We start from the raw sequence: 27,243 nt of genomic DNA, 5'->3' as shown, positions 1-27,243 counted from the left end.
CATTTACCCAAATGTGAACTAGACCTCACCCTATCTCTGCAGCCAGAGAAAGTATGCTCTAGGGAGAGCTTTTAAGAAAGGATGATCGATGGACCTTTTCCTCCCACGGCTCTTTATCTTAATAGCAGTTTAGCAGTATGCTGAGGACAGGTGGAGCTCTCAGACTCTCGGGCCGTCTCAGGGCTCAGACGCTGTAGCGACTGTCTTAAGGAATCAGTTCAGTATGGGTGTGACGGCCCATACCTTAACTCTGCCTCTCACAACATCTGGCTTTCATTTTGCTATTGAGGCATTACCACGAGGATGGATCCACATGTAGACGCACATGCACACATACAGTACTTGCACACATGCACACTCACTCACACACACGCACACACACACACACACACAGATGTGACCCTAAGCTAGCCCTGTGTAAGAAGAAAACGCCCAGCCCCCAAGGTGATGGATGGAGGAATGGAGGGGCGGTAGAGATTGAGGTTTGATGGATTGATTAAACTGATAACAAACTGCACATCTGGTCTTGGTCTTCCTTGCTGTAGTAGAGCAAGAGCCTACTTAAAGGAACACGGCAAGTTTTTTGAATACTGGACTGTTGGTCAACTTACATGTGAAGTGATGAGAACAAAGACGTGAAAATCATCAATGTGTCCCTGTTAGATCATTTGCTTTAGTGTTCTATGCACTTGAGCATACATTATGTTGAGCGGTGGGCGACTAGCATTATCCAAAGTAAGTAATAAAAAGTTGTTACTGTTTTTTATGGTATGTCCTGTACATACATATGGATGCACATGGATGATTTTGGTGTCTATGTTCACTTCCCCTAACAGGTAAGTCTCCCAAAAGCTCAATGTATTTCTTTAAGTTTAATAATGAGCTATGAAACCGTGGTCTCCTTCACTGTCTCTCCTTGAAATGGAGACTTCTATCTTGAAACAGTAATGCAACATTACTTATCTGGTCACTGTGTCCTTGGCCTGTCGTCAGGGCAGAGTGTGGGACTCTGTACATGCAGGCTAAAGTGTCTGAAACACTGGATTGGGTTTAAGGGTTCATAGTTCACCGCACAACTTTAATGTCTTTTTCTGTTGGATTCATTTAAATCATTCAAGCTGTTGTGTGTGATGTTAGCAGTTAGAAGCATGTTCTTTCTGACGATGGCTTCTACTTCTGGCTGTAGATTAAAGAGGATTTCTTTTTTTTTTTCTTGTCATTTGTTCTGGGGCTATTTTTCATTTGCTTGTTAGTTGTGAATGGGGGCTGATTACATGGCCATTGGGTGGGGGAACCAAACACAGACTGACCCAGATTGGGTGTTTTCAAGGGGGAAGAGGGAGTAAAGTGTTGCAGGCAGCAGAGATTTGGTTACTTTCTAGGTTTTGGGAGGAAACATTGCGGTCCTGTTTTGTGAAACCTTTTCCTGTGTGGTTTTCCTGTGATTCTGGCCGGGAGACTCGTATCGGGACCGACCAGGCCTCAGGGCTCCATGAGAATTTTCCATCTAGCTGGACCCCCTGTGCCCTCTGTGGTTGTGATTGTGTGTGTGTATACGAGCACACACACACACGTGAGTTTGTATATGATTGAAGGATGTGTGTGTGTGTGTGTGTGGGGGGACATGCATTCATGTGTTGTTTCAGATGGGGCAGGGTCTGGTGGAGATGCAGTACAGGAGGAAACGGGATAGTTGTCAAACCCGCTCCCTGTGTACGTGTCTGTTAAGCAGGCCTCAATGATTCTGTGTGTTTTCTACGCATCCTGTCTACGTGGAAATCCACAGACCTGGCCACATGCATCCTGCCTGGGGAGTGGCAGTAACCTATAGCATAGACAGTCAGGCATGTGACTCAAAGATCACAGGTTTGACTCTCTGGACTGCCTGAAAATCTAGACCTGGAAAGTAAAAAGAGTAACACTGTCCCAACCCTTACTACTGTTGAAGCGCAGGAGCAAGTTACAGTCAACCCCTCCAGTGAAGCTGCTCAGTGGCCAACCGTAGAAGACTGGAGGTCTGTGAGATAGTCAGGTCTAGTTGTCGGAGTGTGGCACAGCACATTCGTGCATGTGTGTCCTCATGTACACTATGAGTAATGTCTTCAGCTTGGCAGTAATGACGGGCCAGTGAAGACAGCTCTGTTGTTTCCACAGATGTGACTGTAGCTGATGAGTGATAGGCTGCACAAACACACACAGGGGGGATTTTTTGTTCCACGTATGAGTGACTGGAAAAGGAGTTTTGAAAACTAGAAATCTCAGCACCTGGTGATGTAATTGTTGAGTCAGTGAGTTGATCACCTTCCCTATCAGTCCCCTGCAGATATATTGTGGTCATTTTGTGCTGTAACTTTGCTTTAACTTGCTTTAACTTTTGTGCTGTTTTGCTAAAACGCTCACGTAATTAAAAACCAATTAGTTCAGTTTAGCACTGGTCAACAGCTGGTGTAGTGTGGGGTATAAAACGAGGAGGGGATGCGCAAGAAGAGGAAACAATGAAATGATCTCCATTTTCCTGTCCCCCCCCCCCCCCCCCCCCCCGAGTCCTCATAATCCTCTCTTCCTCCCCTCTTATCCACCGCATGAAGAGGTGACACTCTCACCTTGTCATTCATTTCCTCTTTCATCAGCCTGTGGTGACCGCTTGATTTACTTTTCCCATGTAGGGATGCGGAAACAGTGACAGATGTGAACTGGGTCAAGTAAAAGTTCAGGAGTTGCAAACACACATGGAAATCTACCTAATATATGACGTATGTTGACTTTCCATTGGAATGGAGAAAGGAACATGGTATTGAATGGATAGCAGTACTGAAAGGATGTTTTTCATTTGATTGTACTGGTCATCTTGGTGCCAATACTCCAAGGGTCTCTTTCGTGTGTGTGTGCCTGTGATGTCGTTGCCTTTTAAACTACTAGTTTACATAGACAAATAGACAATGGACAGCGTTTGTCAGAGTCTTGTTAAATTGCTGATTTACTACTCATAGGGGAGGCTATTTATGCAAGCCAAGGGAGAGGTGTATAAACAAAAGCTTAGAAAATCATGCATGGACTTCCCATCCTTCCTCCTTCCTCTCAGTCTCAAGTATTCTCATGCAGTTTAACAATGGGTAAATTCAGCTTTCCCCCGTTTTCTTCTTGCCCATTTTTGCCATTGCAGTGTCCCTCTTAAAGTCTATCGTGAGAACAGTGAAAGAATTGTCCTCTTGAGGAGTTGACCTTTCCTTTTGGCAGCCATATTCTGTGACGTCTTGCTTTGTTTAAGCTGGATGCATGCTACACAATTTCTTTGAGTCAATTGAGAACCAAGGTTGCCATTCACTACTGTTGACAGCAAACTTTTCAGGATAGGTCTGCTCTAAGGAAGCCAGCAGCGAGTTTAACCAGATAAGCCATTAGTATGCCATTGGACACAATTTTAGAAAATCAAGGTGAAATTCATACCATTGCTTTTTCATTTACTTTCTTCTAGTGCCATTTTTTAAACAATAATGGGACCTTTCACACTTATTTGATTTGTGTTTACTGAGCACTGTTGCACTTTGTACTGTCTTTTTGTTGTGTTTATGTTCATGTTTGTACAAAAGTTTATTGTGTTGTGTAGCAATTTTCACCTGAAACAAATTCCACCGGCCTGGCTGTGTGCCGCTGACAGGAACTTGCACTTGAAGAGATCCTATAGTGTACGTCCAGCCGGTAGAAAGTAATCCAAATCAGCAGGGGAAGGATGCCTGACCCACAGTCCAGCTGGCATGCCACTCGGTACTTCTTAACTTGTACCTAGTGTTTAGACAAACACACTGCCAGCCAAAGTGCATCCACTCTTGAATATTTATCCTGGCCGTTTGACTTAAAGATGTTGAAACTCCAGAATGCGAGTTAGTGTGAAAGGACTGCTTAGGCTTTATTTGTACTTGGTCGGCTGAGTCGCTGTGGGTAAGAGTGTTTTCTCAACTCCTCCTGCATGTTTGTGTGCCCTTCTAATTGTTGCAGGGTACGCCAGTGTTTGTCCATGCCGGGCCCTTCGCCAACATCGCCCACGGCAACTCCTCGGTGCTGGCAGACAAGCTGGCTTTGAAGCTGGTCGGACGGGACGGCTTTGTGGGTAAGAGAGCACGACCCATGCATACAAAGCGGACACACGAACCGAGGCAGATGCACACACATACAACCTTTGGAGAAGACGGCCAGATGCGCTTGCGAAATGTTGAGTCTTGGCGTCCCAGATGTGGAGGAATGCGAGGCCTAGGCTTCCTTAGCGGGCTGGGTTAAACTATAACTTACAATTTAGTCCAGCCGTGAACTGTGTCTCACTTCCCTCCTGCCAGAACCTTTGGCCTACATTCACCTTCTGGCTCTCCTCTACCTACTTCTGGCTGTCAAACATGCAGCTTGGCCTCCTGGTCATGCGTAACTTTCTAGGAAACTGGTGGAAAGATTGCGTAAAAAAAAGAGAGAGAGAGAGGAAGGAAGCAGATCAATAATCTTAAGAGCCTCTGGAATGCTTTAGAGTAAACCAAGCTAATCCCATCAATGTCAAAGCATACCGAGTATTTCCATCTTTATCTGTCTATCTGTCCCGCCGCTCTCTTTCTCTCTCTTCATTCACTTTGGCTGCTGAAAAATTTTTGGAATGTGTATATGTGTGTGCGTGTTTGGGGGGGCTTGGTGGGGCTTGTCAGGTGTGTTTGAAGTACGTGCAAATCTCTCTGGCCCTATGTTTATGTGTGTGTGTATGTGAGTGCATGCATTTATGGGTGAGAGCAATATTGGGTAAAAGGGAACGATTGTCTCTCTGGACACACACCACATGTACACAACGGCCGTCACCTCTGAGCCGGGCAAATGGGTAGGCAGCATGTGCTGAGAATTGGGTTTCACAACACTGGAGAGGAGAAATAGGGAGGCGTGTACACGTGCGTGTGTGCACGTATTTGTGTGTGTTAATACTCAAACCCCCCCTCGACGCCCCCCTTGTCTTTCCTTCCATCTGTCCGTCTCGTACCCTCCCCTCCCCGTCTGTGTGTTTGTTACCTGACTCTCAGGTATGCCAAGAACTCACCCTCCCTCCTCTTCCTCCTTAGGCAGCTGGGATGCATGATTACCCCCCCCCCCCCCCAATTCACTCTCCCACTCCTTCCCCTCAGCTCCCCTCTCTGTTTGCCTGCTTTTAAAGAGTAAAAACAACATAGTGAAGTTAACAAAATGAATGGCAGTGCACGATTTATCTTTTTTTTGCATGATCAAGGTTTTGATCACAGAGTAAAACTCTGCTTGAAGTCTTTGTCAATTGAAGTAACCACTTCGTAGTTCCTTCAATTAATATACGTACAGATTTACAGTCTCTCTTGAAGCTCGTCTCCTGTGGAAAAGGAAGTAAATAAACTCTTTGTGAACTCTCTTCAATAAGAGCAGTGTGGATGTGTATGAACATACTCATGGCCCTGCTTCATCACACTCAGTATTAATATGGGGGGTTTCAAGTCACTGTGGAATCTGGCTCTGGGTTTAAAATGGTTGGGGGTGAGGGGGGATGGGGGGGTGCTGGTCCCAGTCACCCAGTAGGAACGCATTCCACATGCCAGATGTGAGGGATTCCTGTAGACTCGGACCCCCCCCCCTCGATACAGACTTACTGTAAGATTTCCCACACCGCAGAACCTCCCCCGACTAGACAAAAAAAACATTCGGGTTTTTAGAGGAATGGTCACTGAAATGAGCTAGAGGCCGGGAGATGATGGGCTGCCAGAGGTTTTGTCAGTGTGGCTATGGTAGGGCTCCTCTAGACCGAGGTTCCATGTTGTTTTTTATTTCATCAAGCAGTGATAAAATAATATAAATATTATTATTAATATTATTATTATTATTAAAGGTAAATATGATTTGGCAATCTATAATTTCTTTTAATCTCAATCTTTTAAACTCATCCTCTGACATTTGAAAGAGAGCCTGTTGTGCCTTTGAACAAATAATACAGCAGCCATGGCTTTCTCAGGGTGAGAAGTTAGGATGTGCTTCCTCTGGCCGTTGAATACCATGCGCAATTATGTGTGTTTTGGTTTAGTAAATTGATGGGAGTGACCTGCCATTGCCACTACTCAAAATACAACTGGGTCAAACACAGTAAATAACAGTCTCTGGCCAGGTGTCTAACCCCATTTCCACATGCAAAATGCTTGTGCGCACAAGTTAGTAGATCGGAATCAGCACTTTTTACGCATGCAACCGCAATAATACGACTGCAAATGCTCCATTAGTATGGTAGGAACAGCGCTTTAGATGAGAATTACACCTCCAAAATTCAACATGGCCAGATTTTGGAAAACAATGATAGCAGGGGAAGGATGGGAGAAGAAGCTATATAGCGTTGATCTGGCCTACTTTGCAGCCTTGTGTGTTAGTGTTGTTGTTGGCAGTGGCGCTGATACCAATGCTTTGACTGGTAGTAACACCGTCCAGCTCTCTTCTCGCTTCAGCCCGACTCAACTATTCACAACAGCGCAGACCTCCCCCTCGCTCTCTGGACAGTTCAAGGTCGTCACACAGAACAGGAAACTCGCAACTGTTTCCTCATGACAGCCTCTGGGTCCAGGCTCCTTCTTGGCGTCACATGCTGATGAAAGGCTCGTGCTTCTCACTGCTGTTAAACACTCACTACCTTTGTTGTTTTTGCTCTTTTCCTCCTGAATATCCTTTTCGCTTTCTTGTTTTGTCACACTATATTCGTAAATATGTGTGTTATGTATATACTGCCTGTGTGGGAGATCAAATATTACATTACCCATAAATACTGTACCTAAGAATGTGATTTTTGTTGGCAAGCTGGTTCAGTATTGCGAGCCAAAGTTCAAGTGTGATGTTAACTAGAAACACTACACTCCAGTCAGCTTTCTGTGGCCAACCAAAGTCTGGTTACATTCTTGGGCTCATACCTCAGGCTTGATTTGTTGCTCTTCACTGATAAAAAGGCGACATGTTAAGATGGAGATTATGCAGCCAAGGCCCCCAAAACCACAATGTGTCTGCTTAACGTCAATATTGTCACTCACATTCCCAGAAACTGTTAAATCTTTCTAATGCAATTACGCTCTCTTTCTCTTTCTTTCACTGTCCTCCTCTTGGTCTTTTTCCCAGAAAATTCTTTAGTCCTTCTAATTTAATTATGCTCTTTCTTTCTCTCCTTTCCCCTCTCTTCCTCCCCCTCTCTCTCGCTCTCATACTCTTGCACCCCCATCTTTTTCTTTGCTTGGGTCTCTGCATAACTAGTGCAACTGTGATGTAATTCACAAAAGCAGAGTGATGCATTTCTTCGTGGCAATTCGCTCCTTTTCCCACAAAACAGTCACCACACAGCTACAGAGAGAGATGTGCTTTATCAAGTGTCAGTATCACACTGTAAGCAACAGTGAATTACTCTTCCATGCACCCATCTCCTGTGGCCAAACAATGAATGTTTTCAATCTGTTGTCTCTCTGAGTTTCAAAGTAGATGTTTTTTGGGATTGCGGATTCTCTGAATTTATTTGTACTACTTTGATTGGTTTAGAGCAGATAGAGCGATTGCCGATTTTTTATTTTTTTTATTTTTTTTTAGCAACCAATGAAAGCCAAGCGGAAAAAAAAATCCATCCTAGAGAAATTGATACAAATGATTCCTGTAACCATGACTGACAATAAATTGTACTCTAAAATGGATGGGTACACACACACACAAATCATATGCACAGGGGTAATCACATTAATTTGATATGTTTCCTGACATGCTTCCTGGTAGCATTTAATTATATTCCTTTTAAATAGATTAAAGGTTAAGAGGGTCAGCTGTTGGTCACTGTGCTGTACATGCAGGCTGCACACACATGAAATATAGTTGAAGGTGACAGGAGGAGTGGGTTGGGCTGATTTATGTTCAACAACACACACGATTACTCCTCTGACAGGAACGCCACCTTTGACTAGTTGAAACGTCCCTGCTGGACTGTCCAGGAAAAGCTGGGTTGGGTTTTAGTGAGTGGAGCTCTGGCCCGCTCCCCAGCAGGAGCAGCAGCGGACGTCCTACTGGGATATACCATTTAGGCTAATAGCTCTTTATTAGAATGATGCTGAGGTCATCTCTGCGCTGACCCGCGCCCGTTTTTCACATCGCTGCTGTTAGTTGAAAAGCTTGCATCACTGCATCAAACCTTGCATATCTCATTTCATCAGATAACAAAACAAGCCTCACTCTCTCTCTTTCCCCCTGAAAATTCTTTAGTTCCTCTTATATAATTGGTCTCTCTCTCTCTCTCTCTCTCTCTGTCCTTGTTGCTCTCGTTCTTGTTTGTTCACACCCTGTCTTTTTCTCGGTTTTGCTCTACACAACAAGTGCAAATGTGATGTAGTTCAGCTGTTCTCTACGTTGCCATTGTTAAGTTGTGGAACCATTGTATCTCCAAAAACTCAACATTTTAGGAATCAAGACGAAGAAGAAGAGCAGCCTTATTAGGGTCATGAGAATTACTGTGTAAAGATTTAATTGGTGTACAAAAAGAAAAGGTAAACACAAAATTGGAGTTAAAAGGTTTTCACCTGATAGCAGCAGTATGGTGTTAGTCTAGTTTTGGCTCTTTGCTGTCAGTCTTTGTGCTCTAGTTGGGACCCATCAGGAAGTGCTTTAGTGCAATGGTGTCATGCATGCACACACACACACACACACACACACACACACACACACACACACACACACACACACACACACACACACAAGTGCAGCAACAGGAAACCTTATCTTAACAAGCCTGTCATTCCAGGTGGACTATTTGCTTTGTTTGGAGCCTGTTCAAGAGGCCCGGGTCTAGGGCCGACCATATCAGAGGCCCTCGGTCGTCCTTGAGATACCTCACAGTGAACCCATAACTCAATACAGCTTTACTGTACAGACAGAGAGAAAGACAGTAGGACTCAGCTCTTAATCCCATGAGGATGTCTGACCGAACTCGTGTGCATATAATATTGATGTTACTGGTCGAGGTCAAACATGGTCAAATATGGTGCGTTACTAACAGGTAGATAGATGGAAGTAATAAATATCGATAGATGACTGGTTTATTCATCAACATATGAAATAAACATGATTTATGTCAAAGACTATGAACTTGTTGGGGGGCTCCACCTCACCCAACCTTCTCAACTCTGCCCAGCCACTATGTGCATACATTATATCGAACCCTGCACGACTGGAATCTTCAAATCCGCTCAAGAAATGAAATTATAGTATGAATTCTGTTGCTTCACAGTGACTGAAGCAGGTTTCGGGGCAGACATCGGGATGGAGAAGTTCTTCAACATCAAATGTCGAGCTTCAGGCCTGAGGCCCGATGTAGTGGTGCTGGTTTCTACGGTCCGAGCGCTAAAGATGCATGGCGGAGGCCCAAATGTAAGTTAACAAGTTATTGTTTTTACCCACACATCCCAATCCCATGTAATAGTTGGTTTCTGGTGCCTTGTTTGAAAGGCACTTCGGCAGATACAATACAAAAAAAACCAAGTTGGGATACACCCTCTTCTCTTGGGATCTGGAAATCTGTTCTTAAAACAATCTTTTATCAGAAAGCTTTTATGAATGTTTGATATGTTGCTGTGTTTTATTATCCCACTTTTGACACTCTATATTTTTGGGTAACTTCATTTTATTCCCCTCTGTTTCATGATCTCTGTTTGTTTTTCTTTTGGTTTTAATTGTTGTTTTTTATTTATTCTTTTTGTTAAGCACTTTGTAACTTTGTTAAGAAAAGTGCTATATAAATAAAGTTTTATTATTATTATTATATTCTTAATAGATTATTGAGAATAGTGCACAAAATATACCAATACGCACCTGTGCAAACATGCAGAAGGGCATCTATGGGCTGATGGCTGTGGCTAAATGTTCCAGTTTAATCAGTAAACTCACAGAACTTTGTGCATTCCTCTATCAAGTAAATGTTTATCTTGAATGATCCACCTCCTAGAATACCACAAAAACAACTGTATACACCTGCTTAGAATTCCCTGGTATTTGCTGGTCCGTGTCCCATTCAGTGAAATGAATGCCAGAAATGAACAGCAATATCTCGTGTACAGGCATGTGATCTGGACCATATAAAAAAAAAAGAAAAAAAAAAAGAAAAAAATGGGAACAAGGCAAGAAAACAGAATCTCTCCATTACAAATGAATGTGTCCAAAGAAACAAAAAAACTTGGGCAGATAAAATAAAAGAAATGAGATCCTTGAATATGATGTGATTATGTGTTTATGTGTACTTTGTGTGTTTTTAGGTCTCGGCAGGCGCACCTCTTCCCAGAGAGTACATTGATGAGGTATGAGACAAAAAAAATGTATTTTCATTTTTACTTGTTACTCCTTTTATTCTGCTGAGAAGAATGAGCACAAACATCACAATGGCTTCACTTCCAACCGGGTTATAATAATTGGCTCATTAATTACATTTAGTTGGAAAGGTCAGGATGGTTCCAGTCATACTAGGGCCATTTAAACTCATTAGCCCCCTTTCCACTGAAGGCCAAAAGCCCAAGAACTTTGGTCCAGGAACTCTAGCCTGGAACTTAAGCACTGGGCTAAACTTGTTAAAGTGTTTCCACTGAGCAACTTGCTCCCTGCATAACCATGACAACTAACTTACACGACTGCTTGTCATCAAACATGGCAGACAACGCTGCTGTCAAATGTACCGTATAATCGTTAACATTAGTTGTACTTACCAAGTGTACTCTGCTTCTTCTTCTTTGTGTTTATTGGCGGATCGCAAACCAACTAGGTGCATACCGCCACCTACTGTATCGGAGTGTGTAGATACGTAAGTGTACTCGAGTACGGAACAACATTACTAATGTGAAAGCTGAGCGGCGGGGGAGTGGAGAGGGGGGGCAATCGTACTCGGGCACGGTACGACGCAATCGTACCTAAAATGAAAACGACCTAAGTTCAAGCACCAGGTTTGGCCCTCAGTGGAAAGGTGGCTATTGGTTCATGCAAGACTCCAATTATAAAACAATCATGTGCTCATGATTGATCAACGTGAAACTATGTTTGTTTGAGTGCATATGTGTTGTTTTATTGACTGAACTGTTGGAAGTCATACACAGCCTTGACCATAGGTGGCGATACAGTACCCTCTTGGGCCAGTAGGAGTTAAGACTGAGTTAGTGTAGCATAGTTAAGGCCTTCATCATGGGTAACCTCTTAGGCCCTAACCTCTCACAGCCTCGCCCTTCTTTTAAAGCTGTGAAAGATCAGGACAGGTCTGAGTAGCATGGAGAGATTTACACTTGGCTGTTGGAGCAATAAAGCACTCACCATATTGTGTGTTGCTCATCGTATCCTTTATCTGAGGTTTATCCTTCAGGCCAAGTATGTACAGTTGGGGCCAGGAAAAGCTTTGGAGCGGAGCCGTCATTTGACACATTTATATAGATTTGTGGGTGATGCGTAAAGGGAGTTTCTGATGGTACTCTATCTGCCTCAGGCCTCCAGCTGTATTCACACTGGCCTCTAATGTTCACATATATGCATAAATACATCTCCCACTAACATGGTTAAGAGCAGTTATTTGATTAACAGACCAAACAGAACCTTTGCCATGTGGTTTCCGGTTATGTGGGCCTTAGTAGAGTGGAGGTGGGATTCTGTTGGTGTGTGTGTGTGTGTGAGTGCATGTGTGTGTGTCCAGGTTCACGTCCATATCTGGCTTGAATCACTGGTCTCTCAGGCAGGTTCAGCTGAGTAAATAATGAAGCGGTGTAAGTTAATTGTGAGGCCTGTAACGAGAACCAGAAGTACTAGGGAGAACAGAGCCAGGGAAATGGATTTATGGGCCCTGAATGGCCTTACTGCTCTGGGCCCGGGGCTGCACATACAGCGCAATATTGGATTACTGTGGTCAACCATGGAGTAGCTACAGAATACACTATTACTGTGCCTGGGAGTATAACCACAGATCTTTGCATAATATACGAGAAGGGAGTGAGTAACAAATAACCCTGTGTGCAGTAGGATTATCAGAATACCACAGTCTGTCTATTGGTACAATACCAGACCAAGTGTCATGATTCCAAGTGGTAACAACATACCACACCAAAGAAAAATTAAAACTACTTGTTGATAGCCATTCAAAGCTTAGAGCCGTCCAAGCCACAGATGCAGATTAATGATACAAAACTAACAAGCTAAAGAGCTCTTTTGTTAGGGTGTTATGTCATTATTATTTTCATAAACTAGAAACACTGTCATGCAACATGACTGAATTGATGTGATTTTCCCGCCATACAACACTAAAAAAATACATTTCTGCAAGCTTCTATGTTACTTGGCCATGAAAGGTTATCTTAGCAGTAGCTGGAAGCTAGCAGCCGTTTGTTGGTTGTGTTCAAAGCTTAGTGAGAGAAGGCTTGACTTGAACATAGGGAATATGAATATTTCTTTACTTAGGCTATACTTTACTTATTGTTTGACAACTTTCACTATCCTTTCACGCCAGGATGCATCAAGTGACAGATCTGGACACACAAAAGTCAGAGTTTGCTTACATTGCTATCGGATCTTGAAAACCAGACATGGAAGTGGTACATGGAAGTGGTACATGGAAGTGGTACATGGAAGTGGTACATGGAAGTGGTCAGGTGCGCATTGTGATTGGAATGCTCCATAGTCTGATATAATCCAGCCACAATGTACATACAAGCGATGGAGGCAGAGACATAGTGATCTGAACTCATAAAATCTGATCTTTACAACCAATCTCAAAAATCTCATTGAAATGCCAAGCATAACCGCATCCCTAGAGATAAAAAAAAACCCCACACTGCTGGAGAAGTTTACACAGTAAGTTATTCTTGAAGAATTATTTTGTATGTGTTAAAAGGAAAATGAATGGAGATTTTATCAGGAATAAATGCAACCAGCAGTCACAAACACTATTTCCCCGCTGTACTGAACATGCACCAAACTGTGTCCCCAGTATCAAGTTACGTACCGAACAGGGATTTCATGAATCATTCCACCCCTATTAGCTGCATATTTTCTTTCATATTAATGCTATCAACACAGGCCCGAATTTCAACAGTTACAAAATCTTTGATAGTGTAGATACTTCAGAGTCTTTGGTGTCACAGGGCAGGTCGGGACACTGACACTGCAGCCTTCCAGATCTCCTGACTTTATATTAGCAAAATAGCAATTATAATATTCTCCTCCTAGTTCTCTCTCTCTCTATCTCTGTCTCTCTCTCTCCCTACTCACGTGCACACACACACACACACACAGACACAGTCCTTGTCCAAGCTTGTTATGATCGGTAATATCCTGTTTTGGTGGATAGCCTGCTGTATTCTGTTTGATGGGGTGATTTATGCTCTGTCTGAATTTCATAATGAATGTCTGAATTTCATAATGTAATGTGTTTCTTCTCTGTCTCTCTCTCCTCTAGAACCTGAGCCTTGTGGCAGGTGGTTGCCATAGCAATCTCAGGAAGCAGATCCAGATAGCACACCTGTTTGGTGTACCAGTGGTGGTAGCTCTCAATGTCTTCAAGTAAGACGCACACGCACACACACACACGCACACACACACACAACCCTACTTGAATCACCAATTATTCTATCATATACAGTTGCATTTCTAAGGGCCACAAATGCACCATCATACTTTCATCTAAATACTTAATTTAATGTCATGATGGCCATAAAGCACAGCTCACAAGTCTTTTTGTTGACCCTTCAGGACAGACACCCAGGCAGAGATTGACCTGGTGTGTCAGATTGCCAAAGAGTGCGGGGCCTCTGACGCCGTGCCCTGCCACCACTGGGCGCGGGGCGGGCGAGGCTCACTGGAGCTGGCCCAAGCTGTGAAGGAGGCCACCAGCAGACCCAGCAACTTCCAGTTCCTGTACAACCTGGAGGTGAGAGCAGAGAGGCTGCCTGTAGATTTATTTAGAATATGGGACACTCAGAGTACCTCTCCAGACGCCCAGAATGAGTCGCGAACAAAATCTAGGCCTACCTTTCAAAGGAAGGACAGAAATTGCAATTATTACCATTTAGCCTAGAAGGATGATGAGGCGTATCTCATTTCAGCTTGGTTATATATGCTATACTCCTGATTTGAAGCACGGCTGGGATGCCTATTTTGACCAATCAGATCACTTGGTCCTAACTGCTTGTTGTATAATATGTCATAACAAGATTAAGCAGCATGCCTGTTTGTCTTAAGTAACTTCTGGGTTAGTGTTAAGATCATGTAGCACTAGCCTGTTATCTTAATTGCTTGGGGCTTGTTGACAGTTATTAACAGACACTGTAATACACAGAGTGTTGTCAGAATGCTGTGGTCAAGAGGCCAAGCCACGCGTCCTGTAGGAGATCCACATGAGATAGAAACAGAGCACACTCACTGTTGTCTCGATGTTAAGCAACTACAAAACATTCAGAAGTACTGATTACTTCAGCCATTAATACATGATACCTTCATACATCTATTGTAAAACCTGGGTACATTATGGTGTTCCAAGTGCATTTTGCGCAAGATATCCTGCACCCAAAATCTATCCGATTTCCTAAAATAAACAACTCCTTGTAATTATATCCAGTTTCTTATTTTAATTGTATATTGTGATGTACTGTGCCGTGTGGTTGTAGGCACCTCCACCCAGTTCCTCTGTATGAGCCAGAGGCCTATAAATAAGAGCTGAGGTATGTAGCGGCACAAGACCAACTGGCCCTTGCCTGATGATATCCAGCAATATTAGTTTCACTACTTTCACTACTCTGGACACACACCTGCATTCACACACACGCACAAAGAAAAAGGTTTTGGCCTCATGTCTTAAAATATGTTTACTCTAGTTTTTATCTGTATTTTAGTCTTTAAATGCTGAACACTGCACCATAATGAACCTGGTTTCATCAGGGACCATACTTAACTATTAACTGTTCAAAGTAAGAGTGTTGATTTAAGATAAGGTTTACTTTGGCTTCAGATTAAATTGTTTTTTGACTTTGATAATGATCGTAGGTCTGTATCACTTCTCTGAGAGGCTTAATTGGGCTCTCCTCTGACAGAAACAAGTCTGAAGCTACTTAATAATTGATTGGCTTTGCTAAGTGTTCAAAGCACCATACAGCTTGTGGGGGTAGCCCATCTCAGCCTAAACCCTCAAGTCCATTACCTGCTACTGAATCGGCAGCAACAAACTCCATTATTATAATTCAGCTTGTCTGCTTAACTGAGGTTTATTTATTCTATTATCTATCTGTAACATTGGCATGGGTCAACTTGTAATAGAAGGAAATGGCACCCAGTGATTAGTTTAGTGTAAGGCGGTGTAGAAGAGGAAGTGCAGGTTGTTAACTATGTTAGAGGTAGAGATCCTGGACCGGGGCAGAACAGACTGGTGCATTGTGTTTTAATATGTTATTGGTAAAGGATTGACAACAAGGAGGCTAAATGAGTGGAGTTTACCTGGGTTTGGATGAGAAGCGTTTCTCTCTCTTGTTGGTATGGGACCACATCCCAGCCTTGGATACCGTGCCGGTCTAAGGCGACCTGGTCCTCCCGCACCGGCTTAGAATAGAGTAGAACAAATCTCATCTGCTTTGATCCATGCATTGCCCAGCACAACAAGGTTATCCCAAAACATTCAATTAGGAATGTCTACCACTTTACGATAGTCTCCATTCTAATTTGGACTAGAAATATTGATTGATTGAATGTCCCTTAATATATCACATTACAGACTTAAAGGCATTTTGAAGGAAAGACCAAAGAAATCCTCTTACTTACAAGTAATGCTTTTGTTTGGCCTTTTCTAAATGTACGACCTTGGAAAATGGGCCTAGTGACTTTTCTACTTTTCATGTCTTACTAGTGAGGCATTGTCTTTAAATACTGTGCACCTACAATTCACTTTTTCTTAGCACTTAGCATACGAAGATTGAATTGGCTATAGGCCCTTGGGACATAAAAACATAATAAAAAGTATGTATGCTCCGATGAAGGCTCTCAGTTGTCATGTGCGTGTGTGCCCATACCCATGTATGCATGTGTGTTTGCATGTGTTCTTGTGTGTACACATAGGTTTTGGCCTAGGTGAATGTCTGAGGACTTTAATGTCTGTGCAGATCGTATAGTCATAACAAATTTAGTTAAATCACTCTGCCTGCCCAAACTAGGAGCCACCTGAATTAGATTATTCTGCCAAATCAGTCAGTTAAGTTAAAGCTGATCTGGCTTGAACTGTTTCTGTGTGTTTATGATTCCCAAGCTCTAAAAATATTAGTCTTACAGATTTAAGAGAGAGAGACCTTAACATGTTAGACTTTGAGTCAAACGTCTTGGAGATCTTGCAGTCTTTGTTGAACTCTTTTTAACCCTGATGTCAGAAGGATGTCTGTTTGTTCTCTAAATCTTACTTTTCCCATGAATCCACTTTTGAATGGTGTGTCTGATGTGCTGTGCCTTCCCCATAGATGCCCATAGTGGAGAAGATCAGGACGATAGCCCAGAAAGTGTATGGGGCTGATGACATTGAGCTGTCCCCAGAGGCCAAGGCCAAGATAGATTACTACAACCAACAGGTGAGATCACTGCTACTGCAATAACATCTGACACACGGGAGTCATGCAGATTATCTCTTTCTCCCTCACTCTCTCACACACACACACACACACCAACCATTGTGTGTTCCTCTTGCGTTCCTATACCCAGGGCTACGGTACACTGCCCATCTGCATGGCCAAGACGCACCTGTCCCTGTCCCACATGCCCGACAAGAAGGGTGCACCCACCGGATTCATTCTGCCAATCAGGGATGTTCGTGCTAGCATCGGCGCCGGCTTCATCTACCCACTCGTTGGCACGGTAAGTAATCTGCAACAGTTCAGGAGCAGCAGGAGTCTCCGTGCCTTCATGGCTCAAAGTCACGTTCTAGAGTTGACTTCTTGAAAGTGAATGGATCCACACAGCTGCGCAAATGTAATAACAAAAGTGGACATTTTGTAGCCTTTTTCTAAATGGTTTGTGCCATTATTGTCTGTTAAATACATACAGTATATGGCAAAGTGGAGGCTATAGGCTACAGTGGAGTACAGCACATGCATTACACGCCTTCATTTTGAACTGTAGATGTGAGGACTGTATGCAAGTGGATACGGCACAAGAGTTCATGGAATAACTGCGCGTAAACTCTGAATTGAGCTGTCGACACCAAAATGCTCCTCCTTTTAATACAACTACAAGTCCTACAATCCATTTTCTTCTCATGTCCATTGAATTTTTTAGATGGACTTAAGTCACCTCTGGAACCTGTTTTTAATGCCGGGTGGCTCTATTTGTGGACAAGGCTGCGGCCTAAGGGGTTAGTGGCCAACTGTTTTGCCTGAGGACGAGAGACCGTTGCGTTTTAGATTCCACAGGGAGAGTGGCGAAGTGTTGATGATGAAAGACCAGGCTTTGTGAAAATATTTGCTTTGACTCTGTGTAGAGAGCCCCTTGTATGCGTTCTTGTGTGTTTGTCTTTGTGTGTACATGTGTGTGTCTCCTCAGTGATTAAGCGAGTATGTGTACATACGTTTGTGTCTATGTACATGGGTCTCCAAGTGTGAAATTCTTTATATATGATATGAACGTTGTGTTTTAAAGTGTGTCTTTTGGGGGGGCTTTGCACACAGTCTTTGTTTCCGTCTCTCTTGGTCTTGACAGCTTTATCTACCCACATACGCTCATCAGACCTTGCGGGTGCTGTGCCCATCCTTCCCTCGTTTTCATGACTCCCTCTCTGATTGGGATCGTGAATCACGGCTCGCGCCCTGATCCCTGATAACCGTAACACTGTGCCGGGTAGAGCCGGGCCGGGCTGGACGGAGCCGCTCGGCTGATGATGGGCCAGGCAGGAAGGAAGCGGCTTCCTGAGAGCGTTTGACTCCTGCCGTTTCACCAGCGTGCCCCGAGGGCCGGGCTTTGATAGGCTGAGGCGGAGGTGTCAAACCCCGGGCATGCTGGGAAGGGGTGGCGGTGGCCCGGCGTGGCGTCTCTCCAGTCTCCCAACCCCTGCCTTTGATCTGGCGTGGCCTGCGGAGCCATCGGCACGTTGACGACCCCTGAACTGTGACTCCTGACCCAAGGGGAATTTCCTGGGAATTCTTTGAACTCGCTTTAGCTTGGCCTCCGTCTGCCCGTCTGGCCCATAGATTGGATTTTGGAACGTAAAGGACTGAGCATTTAACTGTCTTCTACTCTCCGATGAACCTGAAACACCAGTCCTATTTATATTCATTTGATTTTACTTGATGAAGTAGGGTTTGTGACCATTTCATTCATTCATTTCCTTCATTCAAAGTCCTAAAGTTGTTTTCTTTCTCTTTCTGACCATGTCGACCATTGTTATTGGATAATATGTTTATATTTTGCCATTTTATGCAACCATGACCTGAGGGTCACCCTGACTCTCAAGAGCAGGAGGAAGAGATCTGACCAACACAAATCCTGAGGCGGTGAACGGTTGGGCGTGAGAGGAGGAGGAGGAGGAGTAGCTCGGTGAGGGGGGGGGGGTTGAGGGTCTTTGCAGGGTGAGGAATCAGGAAGGGGCTGATGTCATTCTCCAGATATGTGAGGGAGGGGTCACAGGCAGAACAATAGGTCTCTGTAGAATTCATATCCCGTTAGAGCTGCCTCCACCGCACCACTAAACCCAGAATAGATCAGATTTATAGAACCTCTCCCCTTGGCTGGATATTCCACAAGATCACAAGTGGTAGATGTTTTACCAGATTGGTTAAGGAAGAGAGGGTAAATGTGAAGGTAGACCTAACTTTATTTTGGTGAAATTGCTGTCATGTTTTCTACTCTGAGGCCACTCCCAGTGCCAACTGAAGCCAGGGAGATTTGTGTCCTTGAGATCTTCCGGTACTTACAATGTAGGCCTTAGAATTTCCCTCATAATCAAATTCATTTTTTTCCACCAATTAGGTTAATTGTACTAGAGTTTGCCTTGGTGACATTGGGGCAGAGGCGTAAAGAAAACTTACATAGTCTAATTGTACATACTGCCACATGAACATAGAGTATGTGGCCATCTGAACTACAATCTTAACTAGAATCTTTGTGAAGAGTTTGCATCTCATTGCCACCTTGTGCAGAGGTCCCTGTGCTTATATTGTGAATATTTTTGTCGATATATGAGTAGTTAATATATTTTTAGTCAAATTTTATCCGAACCCTAAACATGACCCTTGCCTGTCGCAGAATGCAGAGTAATGGTCTGGTTTACAACTTGCTACTGTGAAGTTCAAAGTGCTGCCGTAGGGAAGCATGCTCTCATGCAGGTCAGAGTTCATGCCTGACCAACTCATGTTAGATCTGTCAGTCAGTCCAACTCCAGCATATATCCACCCAGTGTTCAGTTCTCCAAGGATTCTTCACAATCATCTCATGACTAAGAACTCAACTTCTTTAGATCAGACAAAAATTTAGCAAATATGATTGAGATTTTTTCCTTGCATTTTGGTTGCGAAATAAGGTAATACCATTACCTCCGCCAAGGAGGTCATGTTTTCGCCCGTGTCTGTGTGTCCGTCCATCCGTCTGTTTGCAGGATATCTCAAAAAGTTGGGTACGGATTTGCACAAAACTTGGTATGAAGGTAGTTTATGGGCCAAGGAAGAACTGATTACGTTTTCATGTCGATTGGCCAAAAGGGGGCGTGGTGGTGGGCATGGCATATCAACAAAAGGTGCATAAATTCCTTGCAGGGTGTTGTCAGACATAGAGGAGGTCTGGGCTCTACTGAGCACATTTTCTAGTTTTCAGTGCTATTGCCACAGCACTGTGGCATAAAGAGGCAAATTCTGTCAATCAGTCACTCTTCTATGCCTGTACACTATCAAACCTCATCATGGTACACAGCACTTGAGAAAATCATTTTCTATTAATAATATCTGTTCTTTATTGAGCATTACAAGGGAGTAGAATATATTATTGTTCAATTTTAACTTACATATTGTTAAAATTTAAGTTAAACTATCAGTCTTCACACCTTAGCTGTGAACAACTCCCTCAGTCCTCTTCTCATATTCAGAAAGAACTAATTACATCATCACCACAAATGCACCATGGGACTGTGCAGAATCTGTACTTGTTCATTTAAAGCCATTTAAGGACTCAGACTATTCTCTCTGCCCCCCTCTCAGTATATAGAGTATGTGGTTCTCAATGGGAATTGTACTGTAGGAGGGGTCAAGGGGCAGTGCATCCACTCTTGTAGATAATGAGTAAACAGTCTCAGTAGAAATTGCCAGACCTAGACCTTATCTAGCACAAGCTGACCGGTGTTTCAGACCATTGCACAAAATCTGTGGCCCATTAATTAGAACTGATTCATATACTGTGGCAGTGACTGAAAGACAAACAAAGCAATGGCACCCAGACTCCCCATGAAATCTTATACCACAATTTGTTGAAATATGTGTAGTATTAAAAGATTTTTTTATTTCATAAATAGTGGTAATATTGCAACAATGGAACAGGCATTTTTTCCTGACATGGTGTAGTTTTATGAATTACAATATTACAATATGCTTAAGATTTGAAGCTGAAATGCCCATTTTGTTTAATTTGACCCTGTGGTTAAATTGGAGAATTGAAACCAAATCTTAATTTATTTGTATTTTGTTTGTCTGTTTGCTTAATTGGTGTTTTTGTTTTGTGTTTTTTTGGGGGGTTTTTTCTAGTTCTGTAGCAATTCTATGTTGTTTGTTAATCCCGACTCCTCTCCAGAATCGCAGTTACAGCTACATTGTCTCCTCCAGGGTTTTCCCCGACAATGGCGCATTGTGTTTGGGAATAATGGAGGGAATTTTTTGGCAGATTGGAGTTTCCATCTTTAGCCACCGACTGTTATGTGTTCTGCGAGTGTCGACATGTTCTCAGGCTGGCGAGGAGGACCAGCAGAACAGCGCATCTATTGTTGCTTTCCACATTTTGACACTCATCACATTTGTCTGCACTGACATTTTAGCATCATTTGACACTCAAATGCGCAGCACCCCATTTTGAGTGCAGTTTTTCAGGTGTCTTGCCCCTGAGCAGTATTGTCCTTCGACGTTGATTTGTTTTTCTGCACCCCCTTGTTGTGTCACAGTAGTTGCTCCAACTGGCAGTGAGAGGTAATTCTAGAGGTATTTGAACTTCAAGACCCAGATATCATAAAACGTGACGTCAGTAAACTGCACACAGCACGCTGATGTTTACCAACCAGGCTGGTGTGTGATCACATTATACCAAAGGATAGTGTGTCCAAGTGTTTAGAGTGTGGGTACAGAAGTGTACACACCCGACACCAGAGTTTTATTTGGGCAAATAGGTGGAATCTGCAGGATCTCAATGGGTTTAGGATGCTCTTCTCTACTGTAGCTCCAAAAACTGGTTTATTTTTACATAAGAATCAAATCTATCAGTGTGTAGGCTATACAGCTTACAGGTCTGTGTGTGCACTTCAGCTGTGACGTAGCAGAGAAACCCGTCTACAACACAGACCTGCATCTCTTTAGGGAAGAGAAGATCGATGACCACACTGCTGTCATAAATTTTCCATTAGGATGTTGCACTTAAATCTGACATCACTGTTCCATCACTGATGCTGTTGGTGTTCTTTTATGACAAGTACACCTATTATTGGTTTTGTGCCCTCAGTCTTTGTTGATGTCAAGCCATTACCATTATTGAATGGAATGATGTCACAAGCCCAATTCAGTTTCAGTGTGTTTCATAGTGATATCACAGTAACAGTGTACAATAATGGTGATGTCACCACTGAGGAATGATGGAAGGAATGATGTCATTCCCTTATCATCATTATTCTTAATGCATTCCATTAGAGCATCCTGCAGTGATAATTGTCTGAGTCGTCCTTGGCTAATGCTTTAGGTAGACCAGGTAAGAATATTTAGCAGCAGTCTCTGTTAGCATCATCCTAGAGTGAGCAGTTAGCATCCGCTCTGTCAGGTAGTCCTTGTAAGCAAGTCCCCCTCATTTAGTCCCTTCTTTTATTGGCAGAACTGTTTTTCCTCAGACAGGAAATCGGCTGGTCACTTCCTCCTGTCTCATGAATGCTCATTTCCACTAATGGGCCCATAAAACTGGCCTTGGGTCAGAGGGAGGGAGGCATGCAAAGAATCTCTCTCCCTTTTTAATGAGCGAGATAATTCAGTTTTCAGCTTGGATGGGGTGATCTGGCCAGGTTCTGAGAGAGGAAAAAGGCTTTATGAGTCAGAGGTATCTTTGATCTGTTCGACTGTGCAAAACATTGCCTTCTCTTTGTCTGTAGTAGAGCAGACACTGGTGTTGCACAGTTATTGGTTTACTAAGAGATTTGGAATATAAACTGAATGAAGTAAAACTTTGTTCATGCCATATGAGTTTTTTCTCTGTAGGCCTGTAGCCATTTGCACTTGTTTTGTACTGCAAGCCCCACCAGCTATTCAGAGAGACCCGGCCTTCTGAGAGAGCCCGCCCCTGTAAAGGTCTCGTTGACCGTACGCGTGAGTCTCCATTCACATGCTCTCCCTTTTTTATGTCCCAAACTTCATTAGGGAGAATTCCCCCAGTCAGTTGATTTTATTCAATCTATCTCAATGTACTCCCACATGCCTCCCCCAGTTAAAAGTTGGTTATCAACAAGTTATGCTAACAAGGTTCTCATGTGCATGCGCACACACACATACAAGTGGACTGGACAAAGGGACAGAAACTTAAGAAACGTGCCAATTCAGTGAAAACCACTAGAATAGAATGGGGAATTGTAGCCTGAAAACTTATTGTAGATTCTAAGTATAGATTCTGTTTAGATTCTGTGTATGGCTGGTAGGTAACTAAGCACAAGAAAACACAACTGAAAATATATATTTTTTTATAGCCATTTTTGCAGGGGTGGTGGGTTGGTAGGCCAATTAACAAACCTTGTCTTCCACAAATGTGGTAATTACTATGATTCACACACTTTCTAGAAATGGAGATGATATTCAATAACTCTGAGGATCTCTGAGTAAGGTTTGTTTCAAGCTTTGTGTTGTAGCAATCACAAATATATTGAAATATAGTTTCTATCCCCACTATATTTTTCATCATTACGATAATCTTCATCAAGACTTGACACACTCTGTTGTTGTCATTTCAGCCAACTGAAATATTAGGAGTTTCCACCATTTCATATATAAATGCTGAATGCTTCTTTCAGCGATTTATTGGCCAAATCAAAATTTCATGTGAGCTTTTTTTCTCCAACATCTTTCCCACTACAGATCATTATGTCTGCCCATCAGTCCGGTAGACAATATTGCCACAATGCCTCTCTACGCGACCTCTCAACCCTGCCTCTGCCGTCTCAAATCTACCTGTGAGGCAGCCTTTTGTTATCTATGTTTTGAAGAGAATGAGAACAGAGCAACCATTGACTGTGGCTGAAGTCATCTCTGCTAAAGTGGAGGTTGTCAACACATTGATCATTCTGACTTTTATAATGGTATCTGTCTGCCATGGAGTTAAATGAGTCTAGATTATAGTCATTTAACACAGGAGGGCTGATGTTATAGTGCGTAATTGACTAGAGTTTGATACTAAGTTTTAGTGGATTCAATTTCATAGTCCACCGTACAGCTTCTGCTGTAGGACAGCTGTGTTGTGGTGAAGGCCTTAATATGAGGTTGGAGTTATTATCTAGGCTATAATCGTACCTTGTGGTTTGCTGTTAAATTCAGTGATGCTTTTTTTATTTTATTTTATGAGACTCTTAAGAAGCAAAGACGAACAAGGAATATAAAGCTGCTGCTGTTAATATTGGTTGTTTTTCATTTAGGCCTGATCATTGTGATTTGCTTACTGAGAGAGGCTTCATCTTTTGTCATCTTTGACCTTTAGGTTAAGGTCTCATCAAATTGGGGAATCGAGGACAGTGGGATTATGCACACCTATTGGTTACTATAGGTCTCATGAATTATAAGGGGATGAAATGGATTGGAATGGAATTTTGTCTTATAGTTTTCTGGCTCAAAGTACTTTGAGTGCCGACTTCTTGGAGTGAATCCACAGATGACAACTATGTTTTGCTCTCAGGTCCAGCATTAAATGGAACAGATAGACAGAGATATAATAAATATTTGGGGTTCTCAAATCCAACCAAAGTCCTTTCTTCACATGTGCATAATTCATCTGTGTGTCTAACTGTAAACTCCCCTCCGATGACTTACTGGGGTTTGGGTAGGGAAGGCGTTGCAAGGACAGGAGTACGGTTCACTGAGTTTAAGAGTGTAGAACCTCACTGATCTGAGTGGGGAACTGGATCTGTTAAGCTGTGTGGTTCTGGGCTTGGTAGGAGACGGCTGAACCCGAGCCCCACTGAGTTGGATGTGCTGCAATGTCAAATGTCTTTCTCCTCTGTCGCTATTCTCTCATAACATTCATCTTTTCCTTTGCAGTGCATCGCTGATCACTCACCTTTGTCCAACACACAGACATCCATACAAAGTAGTCCTTCAACAGAATGCTAATGAGAGGCACATGGCTCTCAGACAAACAAGTGATTTAATTGGCCTCTCCTAATGGTTATTCTGAGCATCAGTAAAGGATTATGCTCAGTCAGCTCCTCTTTTCTCCACCCCTCCTCTTTAGTGGAATCTCTCAGTAGTTTTGCTTATGTTCATTGTCAATGTCAAAATCACATTAAAGGAAAAATCTACCCGTGGATAGACTTACATTGTTAGTATCATTGTGATGTTGTGATGTTCAGTGCATTCCATGAGTTATTCTGATGAAGTCTAATAATTTATAATACTGCTGTATCCACTTTTCCTCACTCCCTCCCCACTATCCACTCTCTTGTCTTGTTGTTGTGCTACTTCAGTTAGTGATTTCCCAGAATGACTTTTGAGAAACGCCACAGCAGGAACGTGAACTTGTTGCTTTCAATCAAAAGTGGGCTTATGGGCATATAAATATAGCTAGTTAGCCAACTAGTTTGTGAACACTGGGGTGTGTTCCCCTTACTCAAAATGCAATGTGTCATGTGGCTGCATTGCATTATGGTCCATTGAGGCTACTGTCAGTGGAGAAATTGTTATCTCTGCCTCCTCTGTGCAAAATAGTGAGTCTAGAAAGAAACCTGTACTTTGATTCTGAGGGACTGACACCAAAATCTGACATTTACCATTGATGTTTTAGATAGATTAAAAATGTTTTGCCATCAAACTCCATTGTCGCTACAAATATGTCAATGTCACATCATGTTGTCTATGTTTGGTCAGTTGTCTGCAGGAATAAGATAAATACACCACCCAACAACAAAATAGGCCCAGAAATGCAAGGCACATCACCAACAGCTGTTTTATAACAGTGCTACATGTTTTAGGGTGGATTTTTTTCCTTTAAATCAACGTGGGCAGAATATTTAAACCCCTGTGTGCCTAATACAGTACTTAACCATCTCCTTTCATTGTTTTTTCTCTCAGATGAGCACCATGCCTGGCCTGCCCACCCGACCCTGCTTCTATGACATCGACCTTGACCCCGTCACTGAGGAGATCACCGGGCTCTTCTGAGCATGCTCTGACTGAAGGTATCCACATGGGTTTTATCCTATGCACCCCAACAATCTGGCTGCTTCTGCTTCATCATTTTTCTGAGCCGTTGTCTCTCCAAAGGGAAGGGACATGTTACATGAAATACTCCATAATGCATCCATAATATCTCTACACATACTTTCCAAGTAGTCATTGTCTGCATAATTTGTTACATTTCTGTATTTCCTGTTCCATATTCTTATAGTTCCCATAAGTTGGGACTGTGTGTGTCTTGTACATGCCCTTTTTTGTTGATATACATTCAATACTCTCTTTTTTTTTTCTCTGAATGGGTTCAGTTTACTACTTCATTCACTCAATGCCGAGGCTCAAGACTGAAAGGCTGATTCTACACTCTCCTCACACACACACACACACACACACACACACACGCATGCACGCACAAATGCATGAGTAAAAATCATCTTTCCCTTTGTTTTTTCTCAGGCTCTTCAGCTGCATGTCTGTGCCATCCAACTCATCCATCCCCTGTACCTTTGACAGGGACTGGCTCCATGTTCTTTCCAGTAGTCCTGACTCTTCCCATATAGCAGTAACAAATCCTAGTAAAAATCCAGATTACTGGAGCATTAACTTTATGCTGTGTTTGCACATCTGTGTGATAAGCCAAAGGAGACCTCTTGTAGCCCACTCATGCTGTATGCCTTTTGACCTCTCTTTATGTTTCAACCATTTTGAATTTTACTTTAATGTTGTGTTTGGCAGAAATCTAACTTTTATATCTGAAAAGAAAAAGTTAATGTTACTTGAGAATATCTTATAACGGTGCTGCATTTTATATACATGTCTTAACAAGCTTTTTAATTGAATCTGGCACAGCTCATGTATTTATGAACCAAACTCCTGTTATACGCACAAATAGCCATTATGGTGTTTATGTAACTTCTAGTGTCCTAACCCACTGGATCCTGCTGAATGTACAAGATGCTGCAATGCCTAAGTGAAACTTTGTGGAGTTTAACTGTCTCTGCTGCTGCTCTGCTGAGCTTCAGTTACACTCCTCATTTCTAAGCCATTTCTGAGAGCTGGTCGTAAATATCAGATTTTACGAGATCGCCCAGCAGTTCATCCACACTGGCCTGAAAATGTTATTTGTATCCCGTGGCTGTATTTAAATTTGCATACAAGTTACTTTTCCCTGCTCCATCCCTTTTATGTTGCTCACATCCATGTTGCGGCTGGTTTGCATTCAGTCTACTGTTACATTTCCATCACAGTGCGAACTTGGCCACTTCCAAATCTACTTTTAAAGATCTGATAGCAATGTGAGTAAAATCCAACTTCTGTGCCTCCAGAACTATCACTAAATGGAGCCTCGTGTGATTGGATGACAAAAATCACATTGAAATGAGAAGTGTAACTGTAGCCATAGTTAAAGCTTCAATGTACGGAGCCACTTTGAAATCTAATTCAAAGACTAAATGAAACATTCTGATACAACTGCAACCAAGATGTAACAAAAGCAACATTTGCTCTGAAAACGTTTTAATGACGCTTTTACCGACCATAATACACTTGTACATTATGCATTTTGTTTCTATGGGATCAAAAGTCTGTGCCTTTTAAATAAACCTTTTTATTT

At 42.7% G+C, this 27,243-nt stretch overlaps 1 protein-coding gene across 1 annotated transcript in view; it reads left to right on the top strand.

Annotated features, from left to right (window-relative positions):
* The window catches only part of mthfd1l (methylenetetrahydrofolate dehydrogenase (NADP+ dependent) 1 like), a 45,464-nt gene extending 18,221 nt beyond the window's left edge, over positions 1 to 27,243 (top strand). The window contains exons 20-28 of the mRNA XM_071516778.1: positions 3,997 to 4,108; positions 9,278 to 9,417; positions 10,299 to 10,340; positions 13,466 to 13,569; positions 13,759 to 13,936; positions 16,503 to 16,610; positions 16,741 to 16,893; positions 25,530 to 25,636; positions 26,088 to 27,243. Coding sequence (XP_071372879.1) covers positions 3,997 to 4,108; positions 9,278 to 9,417; positions 10,299 to 10,340; positions 13,466 to 13,569; positions 13,759 to 13,936; positions 16,503 to 16,610; positions 16,741 to 16,893; positions 25,530 to 25,619 — 927 coding nt within the window. The 3' untranslated portion in view covers positions 25,620 to 25,636; positions 26,088 to 27,243. The remainder of the gene's footprint in view (positions 1 to 3,996; positions 4,109 to 9,277; positions 9,418 to 10,298; positions 10,341 to 13,465; positions 13,570 to 13,758; positions 13,937 to 16,502; positions 16,611 to 16,740; positions 16,894 to 25,529; positions 25,637 to 26,087) is intronic.

The sequence above is a fragment of the Centroberyx affinis genome, unplaced genomic scaffold, assembly GCF_046629955.1.
Source record: "Centroberyx affinis isolate AG114_WGS23_722 - 3 ecotype Tasmania unplaced genomic scaffold, CSIRO-AGI_Caff_v1 ptg000431l_1, whole genome shotgun sequence".
In the NCBI taxonomy this organism is placed as follows: Eukaryota; Metazoa; Chordata; class Actinopteri; order Beryciformes; family Berycidae; genus Centroberyx; species Centroberyx affinis.
This window is presented reverse-complemented; position numbering and strand designations above follow the sequence as displayed.